The sequence below is a fragment of the Bufo gargarizans genome, chromosome 1 (assembly GCF_014858855.1).
Source record: "Bufo gargarizans isolate SCDJY-AF-19 chromosome 1, ASM1485885v1, whole genome shotgun sequence".
Taxonomy (NCBI): Eukaryota; Metazoa; Chordata; class Amphibia; order Anura; family Bufonidae; genus Bufo; species Bufo gargarizans.
This window is the reverse complement of record NC_058080.1, coordinates 465,951,841-465,973,865: the sequence shown is the minus strand read 5'-3', so window position 1 is coordinate 465,973,865 and position 22,025 is coordinate 465,951,841. Positions and strand designations below refer to the sequence as shown.

The 22,025-nt window shown below is 41.8% G+C and overlaps 1 protein-coding gene across 2 annotated transcripts in view; it reads right to left on the bottom strand.

The window, feature by feature from the left end:
* Positions 1 to 22,025, bottom strand: part of ROR2 (receptor tyrosine kinase like orphan receptor 2) — a 167,705-nt gene that overhangs the window by 32,270 nt on the left and 113,410 nt on the right. For both annotated transcript variants that reach the window (XM_044287454.1, XM_044287446.1), the window contains exon 2: positions 11,761 to 11,841. In XM_044287454.1, the coding sequence (XP_044143389.1) occupies positions 11,761 to 11,797 (37 nt within the window). In that variant the 5' untranslated portion in view covers positions 11,798 to 11,841. The remainder of the gene's footprint in view (positions 1 to 11,760; positions 11,842 to 22,025) is intronic.

Genomic DNA, 22,025 nt, shown 5'->3' with positions numbered 1-22,025 from the left:
GTCACATATATTGTCAAATAACAGTCCAGAAAATTAGGCATTTTTACAGGGTTTAATTTATAAAAACTAACAAACATTAGAGCTTCAGGATGGCTAAAAATGTTGATTTAGACTGTGTCAACTGTTTCACATTTCACTGTGTAATCTAGGGTCTTTTCATGACAAGAACGACCATGAGAGATGATGACTAAAAGCAGATATCTGTGGAAAAGTTGATCTGCCACGTTGAATTTTTGGGACATTGTAGGGTGCAGTTGCCATTATAAAGGCCCCTTTACACAAGTTGACTGTGCAGGCAGTTATTCGGAACGAGCTGTTCGTTGCCGATAATTGCCTGATCATGAGCAGAGATGAGCGCTACATTTACCTCTGCTATATGGGGAGAAGCGATCTCTACTTGTCTACATACAGATTCTTCATTGTTTCTCACTAGCAGATTACGGTTTACACAGAACAATCTGCTGCCCAGAAACAAGGATATTTGTGTCCAGATCAACAATGCTTTCACCCAATGAATGAGCGTTTGTGCATTCAACTAGTAATAGGCGGCACCTTTATAAAGGGTAATTATCGGGAATGATTCAGGATGAACGGCTCCTAGAAACACTCCTTTCTGATAAATGCCTCATTTGTCAGCTTGTGTAAAGCCTGTATTACCTTGACAGATTTTCTGCCAGATGATCTCTAACGAGTGTTCATACGTTTCCTTCCCGACAATCGCCTGCAGAATCTGGCTGTGTAATACAGCCTTAAAGGGCCTTAAGTTATTCATGCCAAATCACAGATCTGTTTCCCATCAATAGAAGAGCAGACAGGCCACAGTTGGGCATTAACCTGATTGTCTTGAGCAGTGCATTCCAGAGAGCTGGTGCAGCTAGAAAGAAGTCTTGAAGATGGGTGTTAGAGGTTCGAATTATGGAGGATCTTAATCTTAGATCCTTAGTGGAGAGCACCAGTAGGGTGGTAGACAGAAGGATATGTAAGAAGATATGTAGCGAGGATATATAGTGGGGATATGTAGGGAAGATATGTATGCAAATACAGCATCTCCTCTGCCTTATGATAGGTAATTATTGGGAATAAAAGGTTCCAGAGAATTGTCTGTTCAATCGGTCCATGAAAAAGGACTCAAACTGTTACTTGAAACAACTAATCAAGACACATATTTTTACAACATTTGAACCACAAAATTGTTCCTGTGCTTTCTTTACTTCATTAATGTTCACAAATACTCAATGTCCTGATCAATGAAACTGTCAGTAAGAAAAAACTACAATTAGGCTTTGTTCACACTAGTATTATTTTTTTAAATCAGGTTTTCAGTATTTTTGTGGTCCTTTCAGCACTAGATTTACCATAAATAATACTGAACCCTCAGAGAAATCTGATGGACAACTCAGGAGGAGGGGCGTCAATCAGGATTCCTCTGTATCTGTCTGAAAACAGCTATCCACAACAAATCGGAAAATAAATTGCATACAAAAGAAACTTCTTTAAAGCCAATGCAAAAAAACTGCAGCTCAGGCACATAACACAACATGCATTATTTTGGCTTCAAACTGTACCCTTTGTATGCTTGTTCAGGACCAAAAGAGCCAACTACTGTCATTTCTTTACGCTGCAAATTTACTGGTCTGCAACATGAACTACTTAAGTGAAAAGTAAACTAGATAGAAGAGCCATGTTAGCAACTTACATTGAATGTGTCATGAATCCTATGGAAGAAAACACAGCGTCATGAAACAATAAGGGAGTACATCATTCCTTGAAGCCAACTGGAACAGGAACTAGTAAGAACAGACAGAGTTCTCAACTGCTTTTTATGATGCACAGAATAAGGCCATATCTAACTGTTAAAAAAGATGAGACACTATTTATCCTGCCAGGAGACTGAAGCTTTTAGGATGGTCATAAAACCAACAAACCACATCCAGTAATGAAAGTGCTTGCCTTACAAGGTCACGGCTAGGAGATCTTCAGATGTTGGTAAGAAGTCTTTCTCATTAAGAACATTTGCTCTCAAAAGCTTTTGTTAAAAGCTAAGTGCTAAACATTTTTTCCCTGAACTTCTCTTTTTATATTAGAAGACATCTAAGGCAAATCTTTATTTTATTCTAGTTGTGAAATGTTATACTTGTATATCCAATATGTAATCAGGAAACAAGAATGTCATATCACAGCCAATCAGACAACCACGTGTTTGTGCACCTTTCCTGTCCAGCGTTTAGATTTTAGAAATAAATCAGAATGCCAGGACTAGAGTGGGACTTTTATTTTCTTAACACAGGAGACATTCTGCAGACCTTATGTCTGTATTACACTATTAGGGCTCATGAACATGATTTAGCCTGGTTTGCAGTGCGCAAATTGTGGATTCACATAACATGCATACCGGTCGTGTGCATTCCGCATTTTGCGGAATGGAACGTCCTGCCCTCTACAGAACAGCCCTATGCTTATCCGTAAAACAGACAAGAATATTGTTATATTTTTTTGAAGGTGCCACAGAACAGACATATGGATGCGAACAGCTGTCTGCATCTTTTGCGGCCCCATTGAAGTGAATACAAAATATGGTCTTGTGAATGGGGCCTAAGGCAGGATCCCATCCGTAGTATTAAAGGGAAGGAAGTGTTCTTACTGACAGTCGGCTGCTCATTTAGCTAAGGAAACTGCTGTATGTACATGCAGCGATCACCTACACGGTAGGAGAACGAGGGATCGCTAGTGCCATCGCTAGTCCTCAGACAGCTACATTCAGATCATGCGGTCTAAACAGCAATCTGCTTCCCAGAAACAATAATTTATGTGTCTGCACGAACGACAGGAACAACCGATGAACAAGCATTTAGATGGGCAGATTGTCTTGAACGAGCATTCATAGGAACGGTCATTCCCAATAATCGGGAAGTCTAAATCGACCTTAACAGTGGAGGAAAGGGGGCAGTAAGGAAATAAAAAACTAGTGATCTGCACTCATGTATTATTGCAGATAATAGTCCAAGATCCTGGTGACAAATTCTCTTTAAACACACGGATCCTGCACTAAAGGGCCTTTTACACAGGCCAAGAATTGAAAAGATCATCGCTAACGAGCAATTATGGTAGCGATCATTAGCGATGATCTGGTGGTGTAAATGTACCGCCGATCACCTGATGAACGAGCATTTCATTGTTAATGCAGCACAAAAATCCTGTGTAAACACGATCTGCTGCTGGGAAACAACGAGTCTGTATGGGGAAGAGCGATGGCATTAGCGATCAATCCTCCTCATCGGTCTTCTCCGCTATCAATCAGCACGTTGTTGGGAAGGACTGCTTCTTTCCTCACAATCTGCTTGTACATCGTCCCATGTAAAGGGACCTTTTGCTGCAAAATGGTCATGGATGTGATCCATTACCCGCTAATGTTTCTTTATCAGGGTACAAAAGCTACAGTCAGTCAGGATTAGAAAAGTATAGTGATATGGGCCATATAACCTGGGTATCTTCTTATATGATTATATATGTACAATTGGTATGATTTATTTAATAAGATGTATAACATACCAGACCAGCTCATAAGTTACCAAGGCCAGTCTCCAGATGGTAACTAGTAACTGGTGGTTTGAGGTGGCGGAAGATTAAGGATGAGGTCGCTGACTCCACTGAGTGACTGACTTGGCTGGCAGAGAGAGAGCCGCGAGGCAGGGCGATGGGGTGAGTCTGAGACTAGTGGCAGTGGGCATAGAGCTACTGGGCAGTGGCATGTGGCAGACTAGTGCTGTGTGTGAGTCTGTCAGACTGTCACTGGCATCGCCACAGTTGTCCGCAACCCGTGAGGTCCCATCCTGGTCCCGCCTTCCGCGCAGAGCTCCTCTGTTCCGGGCCCAGCTAGCGCACGCTGTTACCTCAGGCAGGACTGGAACTTGGTGGGCGGGCCTAATTAGAACAACGCCGGATTGTACCGACTTGATTCTGGCTGGCTGGCAGTAAGATGCAACGGGGGGGGGATGGAAGGGATAGGCCGGGCCCCCAATGTCTCCGGCGCACCAGTGTATGTGAAGGGGCACTGAAAAACGTATTAAATAATCATGATGAAACTTGACACCCTGCCGGGCACCGGGCTCCTTGTCAGCCCGGGCCCCGAAGCAGCCGCCTCTCCTGTTTCCCCGGTAGTTAGGCCACTGAAAGGATTATCATCCCCTTGACCTTTTACTGAGTCGAGGCCAGACGTCTGAATGTTCAGTGCCGCTGTGTGCCACTCTACTGTCACAGTACATAAGCTATTTGCTCAGGAGTAATGCCTTGATTTGTGGTTCTGCTAAGGGGCATGTTGAACGAGTCTTTCAAATTCCTAAGTAAAAAACAACTTACAGTGGCTGGCTAAATGCGATATACAGATATTCCAGATGTGCAACTCACATAAATCACACAAATATAACCGTTTCCTGGACTCTTATGCTTTTCTCCTGCTTCAAATCTGACTTTTACTAATCTCATATTCTTACTGTTATGGTCTATCTCTAAAGGAACACATTTATAAAGTTAGACCTTTATAGTTGTATTATTATATCATTTTACATATCCTATTTAGTAAAAACTGACTGGTGACTACACAAGACCTTATCAAATCGTACTTGGATGTACTTGGATGTGTACTAGTTTTGGCTACCATAGTCCCTCTTTCCATTCTTGCCTACTTGTTTTTGTACTACTTGTTTTTTTGCCCGGAAAGTTGGGTGGTTTCAGCCTGGGTTAGTTTCCCCGCTCACTCTTTTTAATGTCGCGGTCTCTTTGCTGACATAAAAAAAAAAAAAATCCAGCCCCGAAGAAAATTAGGATGGCCAACCACGGTGTGTGTGTTAAAAGGAAAACCCTCACCTGCTATGATCGTCCCAGTTCCTGCAGCACATCTCCATCCCGGTCACTTCTAGACCCAGGCTGGTCGGAAATGTAATATGATATGTGCAGGCATGGCACATGACCATTGAGGCCATTGACTGGCCAGTAGCGGTGATGTGCAGGCACTTGGCATGTCACATTTTTAGGCATGACTGGAGCAGAAGTGGCGCGAAAGGTGAATAATTGGTCAGATGGCTAATTACACACACAAATCTTTTGTTATACACACCACCTATTGGTCTGATTGGTCAGATATTCTGTTGGTGTAATGCAACCATAACTGAAGGAACCAGAATGACCACAACATGTTTTTTGTTTTTCAATTTCCTGTTCTTCTCACAGAAGAACAGAAAGCTCAATGCAGATGTGAACAAGCCCCAACATCAAGTAGAGGAGGCAAGCCCAAGCAAGCTGTCTTATGCATGATTAACACTGATCCCCTTAATTAAGTATAACTCAATTTGGCCAGAGTCCAGCCACTTGTGGCTTCCCATCTAATGCAAAATGAACTCTATATTTCTAAAGAACTACACATATTAATTTCAGAGGTATTATATAGAAAATAATATAATAATTAATCAAATCCTGAACTGTCCCCATGTATTGTTCATGTTAACGGAAGCAAATAGATCAGTCATATAGAATAAAAACCTGAACTTTGATTTGGTCATAAACCAGCAAAGGAGATAACTGAGGAGAGGGGCTTGAGACCAAGTTGTTTGCAAATCTGACAGACTTCACTGTGAAACAGCATTCTTCAGCTTGCTATGTACTGTGATACATAAAAGCTGCGGAAGCCAAACAAAGCAAATTTTATAATAAAAAACTGTCACAAAAATGCTTTAGCCTATTAAACATACATACCAAAAATGTTTCTGTTGGTGTCTATAGCCTTTAAAGGGAACCTGTCATCAACTTTATACTGACCGTACTGAGAGCAGTATAAAATAGTAACAGAAATGCTGATTTCAGCGGTGTGTCACTCATGAGCTACAAGTACGTGGTTGCCAAGAACCAACATCATAATCATTGCAGCCCAGGCCTTGAGAAGAGTCAAATCTACCTGAGAAGAGTCCTGGTTATACATAATCTCCTGCTCTCCCGTCCACCTGATGATGATTGGCAGTTCTCTCCTAGAGAGAAAGGGAGAAAACTAGGTAGAAGCCGGTCAGTCATCAGCAGGTGGGCAGGAGAGCAGGAAGTCATGGATAACCAGGACTCTTCTCAGGTGGCCGGGACTCTTTTCCAGGCCCAGTCTGCAATGTTTGTGATGTTGGTTCTCGGCAACCACTTACTTTTAGCTGATGTGTGACACCGCTGAAATCAGCATTTCTGTCACTACTTTATACTGCCCTCAGTACGGTCAGCACAAAGTTGATGACAGATTCCCTTTAAAGAATTCAAGCATTGAGTTCTAAATCTTTTAGAAGTCTAAATAGGACATTTCAGTTCTGTAGAAACACTTAAGAGACACTGTCTTTGAAAATCTCATTGCCTGGTGTGGGACACAAATGCAGCTGATTGAAATGTGTTGTGCTAATGGAATAAGCATGGGCTCCACACAGCTGGTCATCTTTAGAGCACAATGGACATTCAGAAGGGTAGCCGCAATGAAGGGTCTTTGAAGGTTATTTCCAAGGGTGAAATGGAAGACCAAAGTGTTAGGTGCCAATAAATGAGCGATCTGGTAAAGAAATCTTATGAACAGGGGTCAGGATCTAGCTGTGAGATGACCTCAGATATAGGATGGATGTATACAATATGGCGCCTCCCTTCATGTCTCTACATTTATTCCTGATTTAATTTATGTGTCTCTCTTAAAGGTTTAAATGTTTTTATGCTAACTTCCTTATAGTAGGCTGATTTCACACATGCATCCATAACAGCAGAACCCTCTTGTTTCTTCTAAGCCTAGCTTAGGTCATATAACACTATAGTGATTTAAGTTCAGTTCAATAGAACCACAGAGGAACCCTAAAATGCTGTATGTGTGTGTGTGTGTGTGTGTGTGTGCAGTTCCTCTCCATAGCACTGAGCAAAGTGAACTCAGATATGTCCACATATGTAGCCACATGTCAATAGCGAAAGGGAGACCTGGAAATCACAATTCTGATCATGTTTACAGCTGCAGACCTCACCAATCAACTGATATACCATCAATATGTCAACTGGGAGAACCGCATGAAGATGCCAAACAGAGGGTAATAAAGGGTTTGCGCCATCTGGACATTTATGGCATAACAACAGGATATGCTATACATTTCTGATAGTTGCGCATCCCATTTCTGGAACCCTCTCCCATCTCAAGAAAGGGCACATTATGAAAGAAGAGGACAAAGCTAACGTGTGGTTCTCTCCTTTGACTGCATGAGCAGCATCCTATCTTTTCACAGAACGACCCATTTTTAAGATAGGAGCAGAACCCTCACCTATTGGACATTCAGGGCACATCCTATTGATATTATACATAACGGTCCAGATAGGGCAACCGCTTTAACCACTTTTACTATTGATGACCTATCCTCAGGATAGGTCATCAATATCAGATCGGTGGTGGTCCGACACCCAGCACCCCCGCGAATTATCTGTATGAAGAGACGGCACTCACAGTGCACAAGTGCCGTCTCCCTTTTCTCTTCCTGTCCGTTGCTGCTGTCTATGGCAAAGACCATAGACCGCAGCAGCGGACAGGAAGGGAGACTGCATGTGTGTACTGCACGCGTCGACTCCTCATACAACTGATTAGCGGGGGTGCAGGTTGTCAGGCCCCCGCCGATCTGATATTGATGGATATTGATCCTGAGGATAGGTCATCAATAGTAAAAGCCAGGACAACCCCTTTAACACATATGTAACCAACATTATCCTTAACAAACCATGTGTTTCGCACTATCTTCAAACTATATCTAGCAAACATCAAGCATGTGCTAAATCTCAGAAGGCAACAGGGCAGACTTGTGATATAAGAGCATGACACATGGTCCTGCCTGCTGTGACACTGTCTTCACCGATCTGTTTAATTAACAAGATGCCCATACACCTTCAATCAGCTACCTCTCCTAACTCCCCATACACATACACGTTCAGTTCAGCCAAGCATATATGTATTTTTAATAGTGAGAAAAGAGAAAGACTCTGCCAGACACCTCTGACATCGCCTACCCCCAATCCTTCTCTCCCCCTATTTCATCTGAGTCAGATCCTCCCAAAACATGCTAAACTGCAGGCTAGCACTGTCAAATCAGCAGGTTTGGCTGACAATAGTATGTGTACAGGAGTCTTATGAGAACATATGGATTTTCTATGAAAACCAATATCTACCTTCTACTTCTGCATTCATTTATTCATACCTGCTTGTCCTGCTTCAACCAGCTGTCACAGAAGCCAGAGCCTTTACCAACAGTGGCTACTGATGTCAAGAAATAATTGCAATAAGGTCGCTGGTCAAACACATTGGCCCTGATTTACCATACCTTCACTCCAGAATTCTGGCATCAAAAAGTCGCAAAATAGGGCTTTTGCGACTTTTCTTGCACTCGAATGCACAAAATTTAAGCACTTGCGCAAAGATTTAAGACTTTTTACACGCATTCGCGCAAAATTTTGTGAATTTTTGCATTTTTACACCACTCACTCCAGTTTCGTAATATGGGTGGAAAAGTTGGTGTGGTTAGCTATGTTAATGAGTTTCACTCCAGATTTATCATTTGACTTAAAAAGTGGCAAATAAGTTGCAATCTGACTCCAGGAGGAGGGTGGAGTATGAAAAGTGGAGTAACTAATCTAGACAGAAGTGTTAGGTTTAAGGACAAGACAAATTTATCAAACAACCTTCACTTGATAAATGTGGCACAAAGTACTCCAACACAGACTCAAGCAAAACTGACTTCAAATAATTCCCCTTAATGATAAATCCCCCCCCCCCCCCCCCACACCCATTGGATGCATCTATGTGTAACCCCAGTAGAAGACAACAGGTAAAATCCACTATCTTTCTTTTTAATCAGAGCTGTCTCTTAAGGCCCTTTTACAGGGGCCAAAAAACGGAGGAATCATCAGGAATGAGCGTTCCCATGTTGATAATTGCCCAGTGTAAAGGTGTACAAGCAAATGCCCGTTCACTGGCTGAACGCATCACTGATGTGGTCACCTAAACCATTGTTTATGGGCCGCAGATGATCCTGTGTCATAAACGTTGATACTCTATGGGGACAAGGATCACACTAGCAATCACTAAACCCTATACAGAGGAGATGATTGCTGCATGTGAATGCAGCTCTCACCTCCTCTAATGAGAGGACAACAAACAATTCATTTCCAATAATTGCCTGCCTCAGTTAGCCACTGTAAATGGGCACTTAGTAGGTCATTTCTCATCAGTCCACAGCACGGCACAGTGACAGGAACAAAAGCCAGAGTGTCGGGATCAGTGGAAAATGGAATATTACTGTATATAGGAAAAAAAGAATTGAAAATGACATGGTGAATAAACTTTAATTGAAGAAAAGCCTGTAGCATTTTTACAGTACAGGTCACCGTCTAGCACACAGATTTGGTAAGTTCTTGTCACCAGTTCCATATGTTTTAATGAGAATGGCCATTCATCTGATAAATTGTCAGTGTTTTGTAAAATTCTTCCATGAAAATGGACCTTTTGGTTATATTACATCTCAACTGGTAGTCAGACACATGGACTAGTATCACTGGTTAGACTTTAGACGTGATAGGCAGTGGAATTTCTTTCTGGCAGGGACTCCTGAAAGCATAGGTTGCATTAGCCAAAGACTTTTTAATGGATACAATCTCCCGTACAGAACTTTCTACTGTATAAAATGTAACCACTAACGTTATAGGACATTACTTTTTTAGACAGATTCAATGAATAGATAAATCCATGTGTATAAATAAAGATTAGTCTTACTGAACACAGCATAGCTATCCAGAATTTCCTGATTGTATCACAACCAAAAGCATTCATAGATAAAAAAAATATAGACAGTGTTAGTGAAAGCATAAATGCGTCAACCCATATTACAACTCATAGTGGTGCCTGCAGAGTATGTGGTCTGCTCCATACAAAGAAGTGAATGTTTGTTTGTTTGCCTACTATGAAAAAAAGATATTAATCCCAAACCGGGTGAAAAAATGCCAACAGCAGAAGCAAGAAATCTCTTTCCAGAGGATAAACATTCTCCAGGAAAACAGTCCTGACTAATTGCTTCCTTACTCAGCCATGTACTGGCCGGACTGCGGCACAAGCTCTGGTTTGTGGCCACAGAGGTAGACAGGGGCTATTAAAGGGCCAGGCTGATATAATAGGAACCACAGTAGTTTAAAGTCACTGCTCCTCAAACTGTCATCTATTTGAACAATCAAAAGTATGTGCCAGTTATGACCTACATAACCAGGCAGCGCCCATAGAAAAAAGGCATATCTTTCTTTCTACTCCTGAGAAGTAATTTAACTGCTGCAATTTATGGCTCATCTCTAGGATATGCCCTATCTTGTTGACCGGCAGTGGTCTGGCCAACTGGATCCAAGCATTACACCATAACTCACTGCAGTGGAAAAACATCCTGCAGTCCGGGGGGGGGAAATTACTAGAGAATTTCTGGCTCTGATGGTGGAGTTTAATTTCATCAGTATATACACATGGAGAATGATATATATAACATATAGGGTGTGCAGAAGGTCACAATGGAATCTGAAGTCTGAGAGGCCCAAAGAGGTCCAACTGTCTCATATTAGGAGACCAGAAATATCTCGGTTACATATTTTGCATTGGGACATAGGTGAATCAAGTTACAACTCTGCTCTCAATGTTACTCAGATACCACCAGGTTTACCCATGCTTTCTTGTAGTTCCAAGATTACAATGGACAATTAACAGAAGTATATGAAATGTATATTTTGGTCTTAAATACTTCTCCATGTTATTGTCTATTAATCACTAGCTAGGTACATTTTGAGTACTAGTAAGTTGCACACTGATTTCCACTCACTTTTAATGTAAGTGTTTGCACTGCTCATTCTATATTTAATGGTAGTTAGTGCGTGTAGAAACATATTTGGGGTTGGGTGTCTAGTTTCCAGAACATTGTGGTTATGGGTGTGAAAATGTTGGACTGTATTTGATTGTCGCCAAGATAATGATGCAGAGGTCTCTTAATTCTGAATGTGGTCTGCATCAAGATGTTTCAGTAGCAGAGTTAGTTTTCCAGTACACCACAAAGGGAAAAGAAGGGGAAGCTTGAATCTCACCACCATGACTATATGTATACTGTAACATTCATGACTCGAAGAAGACTCTCCAACCAATTACTTTTCTGTCTGTCAAGGACATGTAGATGAACTATACACTCTACTTATCACACCTGTTAACTCGAATGAAAAAGTGTCACATGCTGTTTTCCAAAATGTTGTGCTCATCAAACAATAATGTAAATCACATTCATACAGGGGCAGCACGGTGGCTCAGTGGTTAGCACTGGTGCCTTGCAGCACTAGGGTCCCAGGTTCGAATCGTACCAACGACAACATCTGCATGGAGTTTGTATGTTCTTCCCGTGTTTGCGTGGGTTTCCTCTGGGTACTCCAGTTTCCTCCCACAATCCAAAGACATACTGATAGGGACTTTAGATCGTGAGCCCCATTGGGGACAGTTAGATGCTAATGTCTGTAAAGCGCTGCAGAATATAGTAGCGCTATATAAGTGCATAAAATAAATAAATATAGGGTGCAGGTGTATTATTATAGTGCTCACATGTCGCATGACATTTTGATATACAAGGTTTATTCAGATATTTTAACGTTGATTAAGCAGGTGGTGATTATTATATGACAACTTATTCACATATCTAAAACTGTCCCACTTACCCCGAGGAGTTGGCATGAGTCTGTCATGACTGTCCATTTGCCCCAAAGGCTCATTTGAATCCAAGAAACCACCTGTTTCACCTGAAACAAAAAAGGAAACCATTAGTCAATAGTGACATTTTATTCAAAAGCAGTCTCAGCTAAGATGGTGCCAAGGTCAAGAACAACCCAACATAATGTTCTAATATCCTAACCAACTGAACTAGGAATAATTCCTAGTTGACAACTAGCTTTCTTGTAGCCCCACTGTACTTACACAAATAGGAATGGGGCCAAGTGAATAAAACTAGTGGGGCAGGTAGGCTGTTAAGTAACGTCTTCTGTATTGAAGGGTCAGATAAGTACCATCTGGCCTTCAAGTATATGAAGACCAAAGAAAGACTTTTATTCAACAGGCCACGCTATGTAAACGATAGTCTTGAAGTCAAGGGGGCGGCGGCTTTCTCGCCTTAACTCAAGAGCGCCCCGCCCCCTTGATTGATAGGATGCCCGAATCCTCATAACGGAATGGAACAGTGCGCAGGCGTCGGTATTGCAGGGACACAGCGCACACGCAAGACTACATTAAAGCGTCCAGCAGTGAAGGAAATCCTATCAATCAAATGCTATGGGGAGATAAAGGGAGCGGTGGACGCGCTTGAGTTCAGGCGAGAAAGCCGCTGCCCCCTTGACTTCAAGACTATAGTTTACATAGCGTGACCTGTTGAATAAAAGTTTTTTTTTTTTTTACTTTTGCACTGCACAGAAAAGACACAGACACTTTTATAATCATGCTATAGGCTGCAAATGGGAACTGCTAGCGGTTTAATATGCATTTTCTAGGTGACAGGTTCCCTTTAACCTAGGACCCCAAATACTAAGAACAGTGTTACGATGCTGACTCTTAACACTGTGAGGGAACAGTTACAAGAGGCCTTTGACATACTTATGACTCAAGTTTTCCTAAAAGTGCCCAAGACTGAGGGCTGAATAATGCATGTTAATAGTGGGAGGTCATTTCCATTCATAGCAAATGCTATAGAGTGATCTGAATAAATGCAGATTTCATGCTGAGGAGCCCGGGCCATTACTGAGTTGCTGCACATTATCAGGATTGGAATGCTTGCTGAGGCTCATTAAAACCAAGCCGGCCTGTTAAATAAACCTCTATTCACATTCTAATTTCATTTTGTGCATCCAGTAATTTCCGTATTGCTTTAAAGCATTCAGGCTCAGGCTTTGCCGTTGGCCAGGCCAAGGGGTTCTACTGTTACATAAAAACATTTGTAATCAATTTCGGGATTGCTTTCTTTGGCGAGCTGCAAAATGTTTATTTTTACAATGTAATGGCACGGTACTTAGGAAAAATTGACTTGCTCCAGCATAACTACAATGGGCACATTGTGCACTGAGGCGAATATCTGTAAGTGGTGGTTTAAAAATATATTCTGCGCACCCAGGGGTAGGCTCACAAGAATTTTCTGGCTATAGCTGAGAAACAATTGATGCATGCAAGACAGGCTTTACTGAACGATGGTGAATGGTTTAATCATTACAGCATCTCTGGATTACCAAAGCACGATTGCCAGAAAGAAATTAGAAGTTCTATATAATGAGGGTGTCATATACATTTATTTAACCAGCTGATGTCCCTATAGCGTTCTGGTTACACAAGGCTACTGAGAAACACATGTACTATATTAATGGTTATCAAAGTTTTATTCTAATAATTAGTACATCATTTTAGTAGCACAAAGTAGAAGAAAACTGGCTGGACACTGCCAGCCCCCACTGTAATACGTTCCACAACAGGATCCTCAGCAATGTGATAGGCTCTGCCGGCATGAATGTCGGCACTCTGCCGGGCAAAACATCACTGCATGCAAAGCAATTTTTTCTGGCAGAATGTGGATCCAATTACAGATCCGGACCGAGCAATTTCGATATTCTGTTCCTTCACCATGGATGTAACAATCATCTTCATGTCTACCGCCAACAAAAAATGGAGTATTACAACAATCAATATCCTGAATATTATCCTGAGTAGTGGGGTGATACTACTCGACTGTGGGCACCCCGGTTGGTGATCACATAGACTTGTGCGTTTGACTACCTCTTATCCTGACCAAAAAATGGAGTATGTCAGCAAATTTTTAATCAAAGTACTCCAAGCGCCTTGTAGATGACTTAAATAGCTGTTAGGGCACACTTTTTGATCTATGGACAGAAGTTCAGAGACACATAAAGCTAAGTTGAAAGCAATGTGCAAATGAAGGGAAAAGTGCCAAGTGGGTGGTTCCAAGCACAACTAAACCCAACCCCTGTCCTCCCTGTAGCGCTTGATTTCAGTGCAGGGCTGTGCTACATAGGGAGGTGAAGAACATATCAATCATGAGCTAAGAAGAGGAGTGAGACTGGGTGAGGAGGGCGTGGGAACTTGCCATGCCCAGGTCTGCTCAATGGGCACTTGCCACTTCATTTTCTGTGCCACAACCTCCATCTATGCAACAAAGTTGGTGTGCTCTAGCGACTATGTCAGTCATCTACATGGCGCTGGACAGATGAAAAGGAGCTAAGAGACTCCCGTTATCTCTATATATCAGGATATTGTTCATGAGGAGCTGTTATTAATCTTGATGATTAAATATTGCATGCTCATGGTTTAGGCCAGGTTCACAGTGATATTACGTTATTACATCTAAATGTTCTGGAACATTTAACAGAAAGCATGGCCGTCCATAACCTGTCCCCTCCCTACATCTCTGAGCTACTTTCCCGATACACCCCCACACGCACTCTCCGATCCTCACAATACCTCCTTCTCTCCTCTCCTCTTATTGCCTCTTCCCATAATCGACTCCAAGATTTCTCCCGTGCATCCCCCATACTCTGGAACTCGCTACCCCAACATATCAGACTCTCACCTACTGGAATCCTTCAAAAGAAACCTAAAACCCACCTCTTCAGACTAGCCTACAACCAGTGACTCTGCTGCCTCTATACCGCCATGACCAACTTAACCCGCACCTACTGTGTCCTTCTCCCATACCATGTAGATTGTAGGCCCTCTCTCCTTCTGTACCAGTTTATAACTCATCTTGTTTATGATTAGTGCAATTGTCTGTATTATGTATGTGCACCCCTTATCATATGTACAGCGCTATGGAATGAATGGCGCTTTAATAATAAATAATAATAATAATAATTTACATGTAAATGCCAGTCATCTGCATAAGCGTACCATATGAGCAAGCTTTCATAGCCTTCCCCTGACCTCTTGTTTGAACAGACCCTCACACATCATTGTTGTTTACACCATTGTGGTAAAGACGGCCCATAACTTCTCCTGACATGTCTGTTTTAGCAACTTCTTGCATTCCCCATGTAATAAAAATGTTGGAGCATCTAATCTTTCCAGAAAGTCCAGCTGGGTGTTACCAGCAGGATGAGGAGGGGGGGGGGGGGGGGGTGTCCCTGCACAGTCTGACTCTATCCAATCAGTGCTGCCAGTCTCAGACTATGCAGGGACACACGCCCAACCGAAAACACCCAGCTGGACCTTCACTGCAGACTGTTGGCAATTCATTCATAACTTCTAGAAGGAATAATAGGGGAATGGCACAACATAGAGACATAAGATTACATGGGGAATAGAAGTTGTTGCTAAATACAGACATGTCAGGAGAGGTCCTGTTTTCACGGCAAACCATCTAGTTTTGAATGGTTTTGCATGGCGTTGACTAAGAAAACAAAAAAACATCTAGAGGAAAATAACTAGATGCCTGCAAAATGCAACAAATATAAGCAAGTTATTTTAATTGCTCTGTTTGCCTCATCTGGGAAACATACTTATCTGGTCCTGCTTCAAAGACAAATCATCCCCCCAGAGGCTCTACTGCAGAGTCACTTTATCTTAATCTAGTTGACCCTTTAGCACTTACAACAACACCGCCAATCCTCTGGCATAAATCTTCACTTCTCAGAAGACTTCAGTACAGGTCATGTTATTCATTTCAACTCCATTCAAGCGCCAATATGTGCAGCTGTCTAACAGCGGCGGTGCTAACATGATGCTTCCATAAAAGACAGGCCTGGCTAATTGTATCTGTGCTTCTGATTATGCTCCCCTGGCATTCATAGCACTAGTGAACTCAGCCTCTTTCTATTCAATGGGCTACATAACACGCAGCTCCTTGGTTTGTAAATTGGCTTGGTAATGAAGTCTTTTTTTTCCCCTATTCTTGGAATAAGAGCCTAGACATCTTGTAGAATACCCATAGTATACAATTCATAGAGCAAAGAATCCAATATGTATAATTAGAGGCTTAAATGTAGATCACCTGTGGATCCCAATCGGAAAACGATTATGCTGCATGCTTTCATCATTTTTGTAATAACCAATGACCCTATGGAAGAAAATCCTACAATATGTCTGGTTACAATATTATAAGAAGAATCACCGCTTTGTAACTATGCTAAGATTATCACTAGGAACAACCATTCAACAGTTGTCCAAATTATACTGAACCATCCTTCTTCTAGTCTTGCTTTCTTCAAAAAATAATACAATTAGGGCTACCACGCTGAGTATAATGAAGCCCAATTACGGCTGAAAACATATATTTTTGGATAGACTACACAGGCCAGATGTTAAGACGTAAAGCCACTCTTCAGATACATAAATCCACCAAATGAACACATTCTTTATTTCAGTTCCTTCTTTTTTTTTTTTCATAAAAATTAACTTTTTTGACCTTCTAAGAAAATCCAACCTTTGGTGCTCCTTAGACAATGAGCCTAGTGTACACTTTGATTCAGCTGCCAAGCTGATTACTTTGGCTGTGAGAGAAACCGGCTACTTAGCTTTCTGAATCAAGTCCTTTCATTGAAATTTGGCCTTTCTTCCCCCTCCTGTAGTCTCAGTATTTCTGGCAACTGATTGCACAGCGGTTTTGGCAACGATGTCAAGGTGGTGACCAGCTACAAAACTGACGACAGGACCATATGAACCATAGAATAATTGAATCCAAGTAATTGTTAAGGTGAATGTTCCTTTATGTTGTTTCTTTTTAGAGTTTAATTCCATTACTTCCTCGTTTCTTTCGTGTTCATGCAACTCGTTCAGGAAAGTTAGATAAGATTTTACAGAAGTGACTCAAATGATCTTGAGGACATAATATTGGAGGTATCGCCCAGACAGTTTCTACAGATTGCATTGGATATGATACCTTGTTTTGAATTCCTTTTACATGTTCTACAGAAAATACATCTTACGTAGGGTGCATTCACATCTGCAGCATCTCGGATCCAGCAGGCTGTTCCAGCAAAGAACAGCCTGCCGGAGTCCTCCAGATGCAGCATAGCCAGCCAACCCCATAGACCAGGCATTCTCAACCTGCGGCCCTCCAGCTGTTGTAAAACTACAACTCCCACAATGCCCTGCTGTAGGCTGTTACCTGTCGGCTGTTCGGGCATGCTGTGAGTTGTAGTTTTGCAACAGCTGGAGGGCCGCAGTTTGAGGACGCCAGCCATAGACTATAACAGGATCAGGCAGGAACCAGCTGATTTCGGGAGAAATTACAGCTTTCGGCCATAAACCCTTAAAAGGGGTTTTGATGGCTGAAACCTGGCTCCCATGCCGGAAAGCTGCCAGATCCTCGCCGATGTGCAGCACTATCCGTTAACATGCTTAAGGTCCAACAGTGTGCAGAACTTCCCAGCTATGCCTGTCCAGGATGCCAGGTGTGAATGTAGGCTTACTCGAGTACATTAAAGGGATTTTCCAGGACTTAGTCATAAGTCACCATTATCAAATCACTTGGGGTCTAACTACTGACATCCCGATGATCAGCTGATTCAAGGAAACATGGAGCTTGACCAGACACAGTGCCGTAGATTCTGATGTGGCTGTGCGTGGTATTGCATGTAGCTCTGCTCATTCACAGCCAATACAAAATGTACATCACTGTGCCTGGTAAACAATGAAGAAGCCACATCACTAGCCTAAGTGGCATGGTGCTGGGCGTTGGACCACCACCAACCTGGTATTGATAGCCTATCTCAAGGACAGGCATCATGATTAAAGTCCCAAAAACCTATTGAGTGCTTTTTTCCCACTATGAGGATCTAGATAACTGTATAAACTGATAGCAAGTCAGTGACATATGCCAGAGACCATATCATGCTACTGCTTTATCATCAGGTGATAGAATACTACCAGAAAGTGAAATATCACAATGACTAATAAATTATTTTATCAGTTAATATCTAAATCTCCTTCAACGCTGCAACATTGACATGACTACACGTGTTAGTTTACTCTAGTGTATATACAAGAGTGCCCGGCAAGTCAGCTCTGTCAGTTTGCTGATCTCTCGTGTACACAGCTCACATTGTTTAGTTAATCTGCTAAATGCCTCAAATTCTTCCTCCAAAAACAACATATTGACTTAACTCATACACATATGTACATGTCCTCTTTACCGGAGTCACATTTCCAGACGATGGAGCGCATCATACTCATGTGTTAAGACCACCATGAACATGGCTATCGGGCTCTGACCGATCCCACATGGCTTTCTGTCTGGCATGCTTATGGGTAAAAGGGATCACTTATTAAGTACCAGATCTTGATGCAGTGCTTCCATATCTTCTAAATATCAGAATATTTTCTCATGATAATACCTACTTCACGTTATTCCAACCAATTTCTAGTCAGCGGAAAGTGAAGTGTCCTAGAAGCGAAGCAATAACAATTTGCATTACGCAAGGTGCCAGTGTTGAAATGATGGGGCTGGTTCCTGCACTATTTATGTTGTGGTCATTCTCAGTTACAGGCTGTATTCTGGACCAGGGCTACATTCACATTTGTTTGGCTTCAGAGTGGAAATCTGTAAGTATTGTTTGCTGGCTCAGTTTCTGTATAGTATTTGCTCTGTTCTTATGTAAAAAAAATAATAATAATTGTCACGCTACATTGTAAGAAGTCGGGGACAAATGTTCATAGGATCGCCCGATCATTGCCTTGTGTAGACCATTGCCTAGTATATGCATGTACACCTACTCTCAGTTGGGAGGTATATTCATATGCAGGTGCTATTGATTGCACTAATACAAGTCTTATATGTGAACACTATAGTAGGACTATCATTTTTGCCATTTATTATATCTTTATATTGATTTATATGGTCTCTCCCAGAGATGTTTCCTCTTGTGTGCGTTCCTACTTGTTAGTCTCCTTTTATCTATGTTATTGGGATGACGTTGTAGTTTCTCGATACATATTTTGTCTCTTTTTATAGGTATATATAACTTCGGTACAAAAAGAGTAACGGAATATAAACTGTACCTGTGAAATGGTTTTAAACAGGTGCGTCCCAGGACAAGTTACCAACAGGGAAGGAAGGGGAGTACCTTAGTATGTACAGTATGCCAACAAGCAAGTGTTTTTGTGGGTCTTGCTCCAATATTTAACCACCTTATGCCAGCAGTTTACATGAGAGTCCATGGGAAGTTGGCATTATGATAAAACCGCATAACAACCTAGGCAAATAAATCATGCGGATACAGGAATTGTTGCCATTCACAATGGCACTCTATATTTGCTTTTTCCCATTGTGTAAACTCAATCCACATTTGTAAGCTCTACGTACGTCTTTCTCGGATCCTCTACATTCCCATAAAAGGCTAACATGATTTAATGCATGTCATTTTGTGATGTAAGGATTTCCTCAGATAACATTAGATACTTGCCAGCCAGTCTGCAGCACAGGTTTTGTTATGACATGCACAGTGTCTCACACCTTTTTCTTAGGGCACTTTAACCAATGAGGAATTTAGATCTTCCGTAAAGCAGTGTAAATATTAGGAATGTCTTGCTCGGCTTATGAGAATGGCAATAATCTGCATTGGAGTAAATCTTCTTTAAAAGGAACCTGTCATCAACCTTATGCTGCCCATACTAACAGCAGTATACAGTAGCGGCAGGTGAGTTGATTTCAGCGTCTGTCATTTATAAGTTACAAGTAAGTGGTTGCCGAGAACCGACATCACAATCATTGCAGACTGGGCCTGGAAAAGAGTCCCGGCCACCTGAGAAGAGTCCTGGTTATCCATGACTTCCTGCTCTCCTGCCCACCTGCTGATGACTGACCGGCTTCTACCTAGTTTTCTCCCCATCTCTCTAGGAGAGAACTGCCAATCATCAGCAGGAGATTATGTATAACCAGGACTCTTCTCTGGTGGATGTGACTCTTCTCAAGGCCTGGGCTGCAATGATTATGATGTTGGTTCTCGGCAACCACTTACTTTTAGCCCATGAGTGACACACCGCTGACATCAGCATTTCTGTCACTATTTTATGTGCCCTCAGTGAGGTCAGCATAGAGTTGATGACAGGTTCCCTTTAAAACATCTTCAGCAGGGAAAAAGTAATATAATACTAAGATGGACTGCAGAACATTGAGTCTGAAGTGTGCTTTTAGACTGAAAAGCTTATAGACAGTAAACATGATGGCAACACCCAGTCTCTTTTTAACTCCGATAGAGGTTTACATGTGATCAACACACATTTCCATGACAGAAAGGGTTAAAAAAAATTAGGCTATGTCGACATGCGCTTTTATTCTAATATTTCCACTCAACAGATCCCATTTACTACAATGGCTTCTATGAAGGGTCCAGCAAAATACTGCTGCATTCAGCGGGATTTCTTCCTTTTTTATCAGAATCTGTGACGGAGGCTCCTGACGGAACCTCCACTGCCGATGTCAACCTGGCCTTGGTAAGAATGTAGCGACAAATTTAGGAGGAATTAGACCTGTTGGTAAAGCACTCAGGGGGTCGCTTACTAAGCTGAAATACGCTAGTTGCGCCGCAATCTGCGACTTCTCTCCATTCACGTCAGGCCTAAAAAAGGGGCTGTGATAGGCCTGTCTCAATTACCATTTTCTTGTAAATTATTTTTTTATTATTTTGCAAGTTTAAGATTACAAACATGAGAGTAAAGTCACCCTCAGTAAATAATGCTAATCACATCATTCTGAAAAGTGGGGAAAAAGAAGAAACTAAGGTGAGTGGTGGGACAGTGGAAGGATGGAGAAAGGGAGAGGACGGGAAGAAGGGAGGGGAAAAGTAGGGAAAGAAGGAATGAGGAGTAAGTACCAGTCAGTAACCCGATAATTAACACTCATATTTCGGAAAGATCATTAAACAAAACAGAATACTGAAAATATTGAGAACATAAGTAATGTTCCATTGCAAGTTACAATGCATGGTGCCAAAAAACAAAAAAAAGGATAAAAAAATTAACTAATTGTTGTTAAAGTTCAGACAGTTGGAGTGCTTTAGCTGGAGTTAGAAAATCGGTCCATTTGCTCCAAATGTTCTCAAATTTTGAGGGCTTGAGTAGAATACGCCATCTCCTTCTTTCAAAACACCAGTCTTAATAAATGTGCCCCTTAGTGATTAATATTCACAATACTCGACTGAATGGGACAAAGCTGCAATATCCAGCACAGCCGCTATTAAATGTGTGCTACTATTAAATAGTGCAAATGCTCATTGATTCTGTATGGGGATGAGCAATGGCATTAGCAATCCCCTCTTCCCAATACTGTGGGGGAGATCGCTGCATGTAGTGCAGTGGGTTCATTCCTGACTATCGTCTGTGTCATCTGCTGGTGTAATACCAGCCTAAGGTGTGATCATCTTACACCACTGTTTTACTTGTTGGGTGATTGGTGGAACCTTTACATAGGCCAATTATTGGGAATAAAGGTCCCTGATAATTGTCCAATTTCTCGCCCAGTGTAAAAGGGCCCTTATGGCTCCTATAATCAGTAGATCCTGCCAAAAGGGGCTTTATTGGGTGATAGCTACAGTACGTAAAACGTTTGGGTGGCCCACAGGTAACCACAAACACCAGAAATACATTTTCCATTAGAACAAAAAGAGTAGAAATCAGCAGAATATAGCCGTTTCTTGTCTGAGACATCTAGGGTTAATCTTTGTGTCTACAGTCAGCCTAAGCTCAGTAAATATAATGGCATTTTGTATGCATGTCTGTCTGTAGGAACGTTAAACAGATAATGTTACAGTAAGCTAATCTTATATGAGAAGTATTACGCAGCAGTGTGTCCTGATTCCTGAGCCCTCGTCTTTTATTTGATCATCCATTAAGCAAACAGCACGGTGTCACTTGAAACAAAAGTGCTTGTTTAAACAGGCTAAACCCACACAACCTGCAAAAGAACAGCCACTTGTCAGCAAGCGTCGACAATTCATTT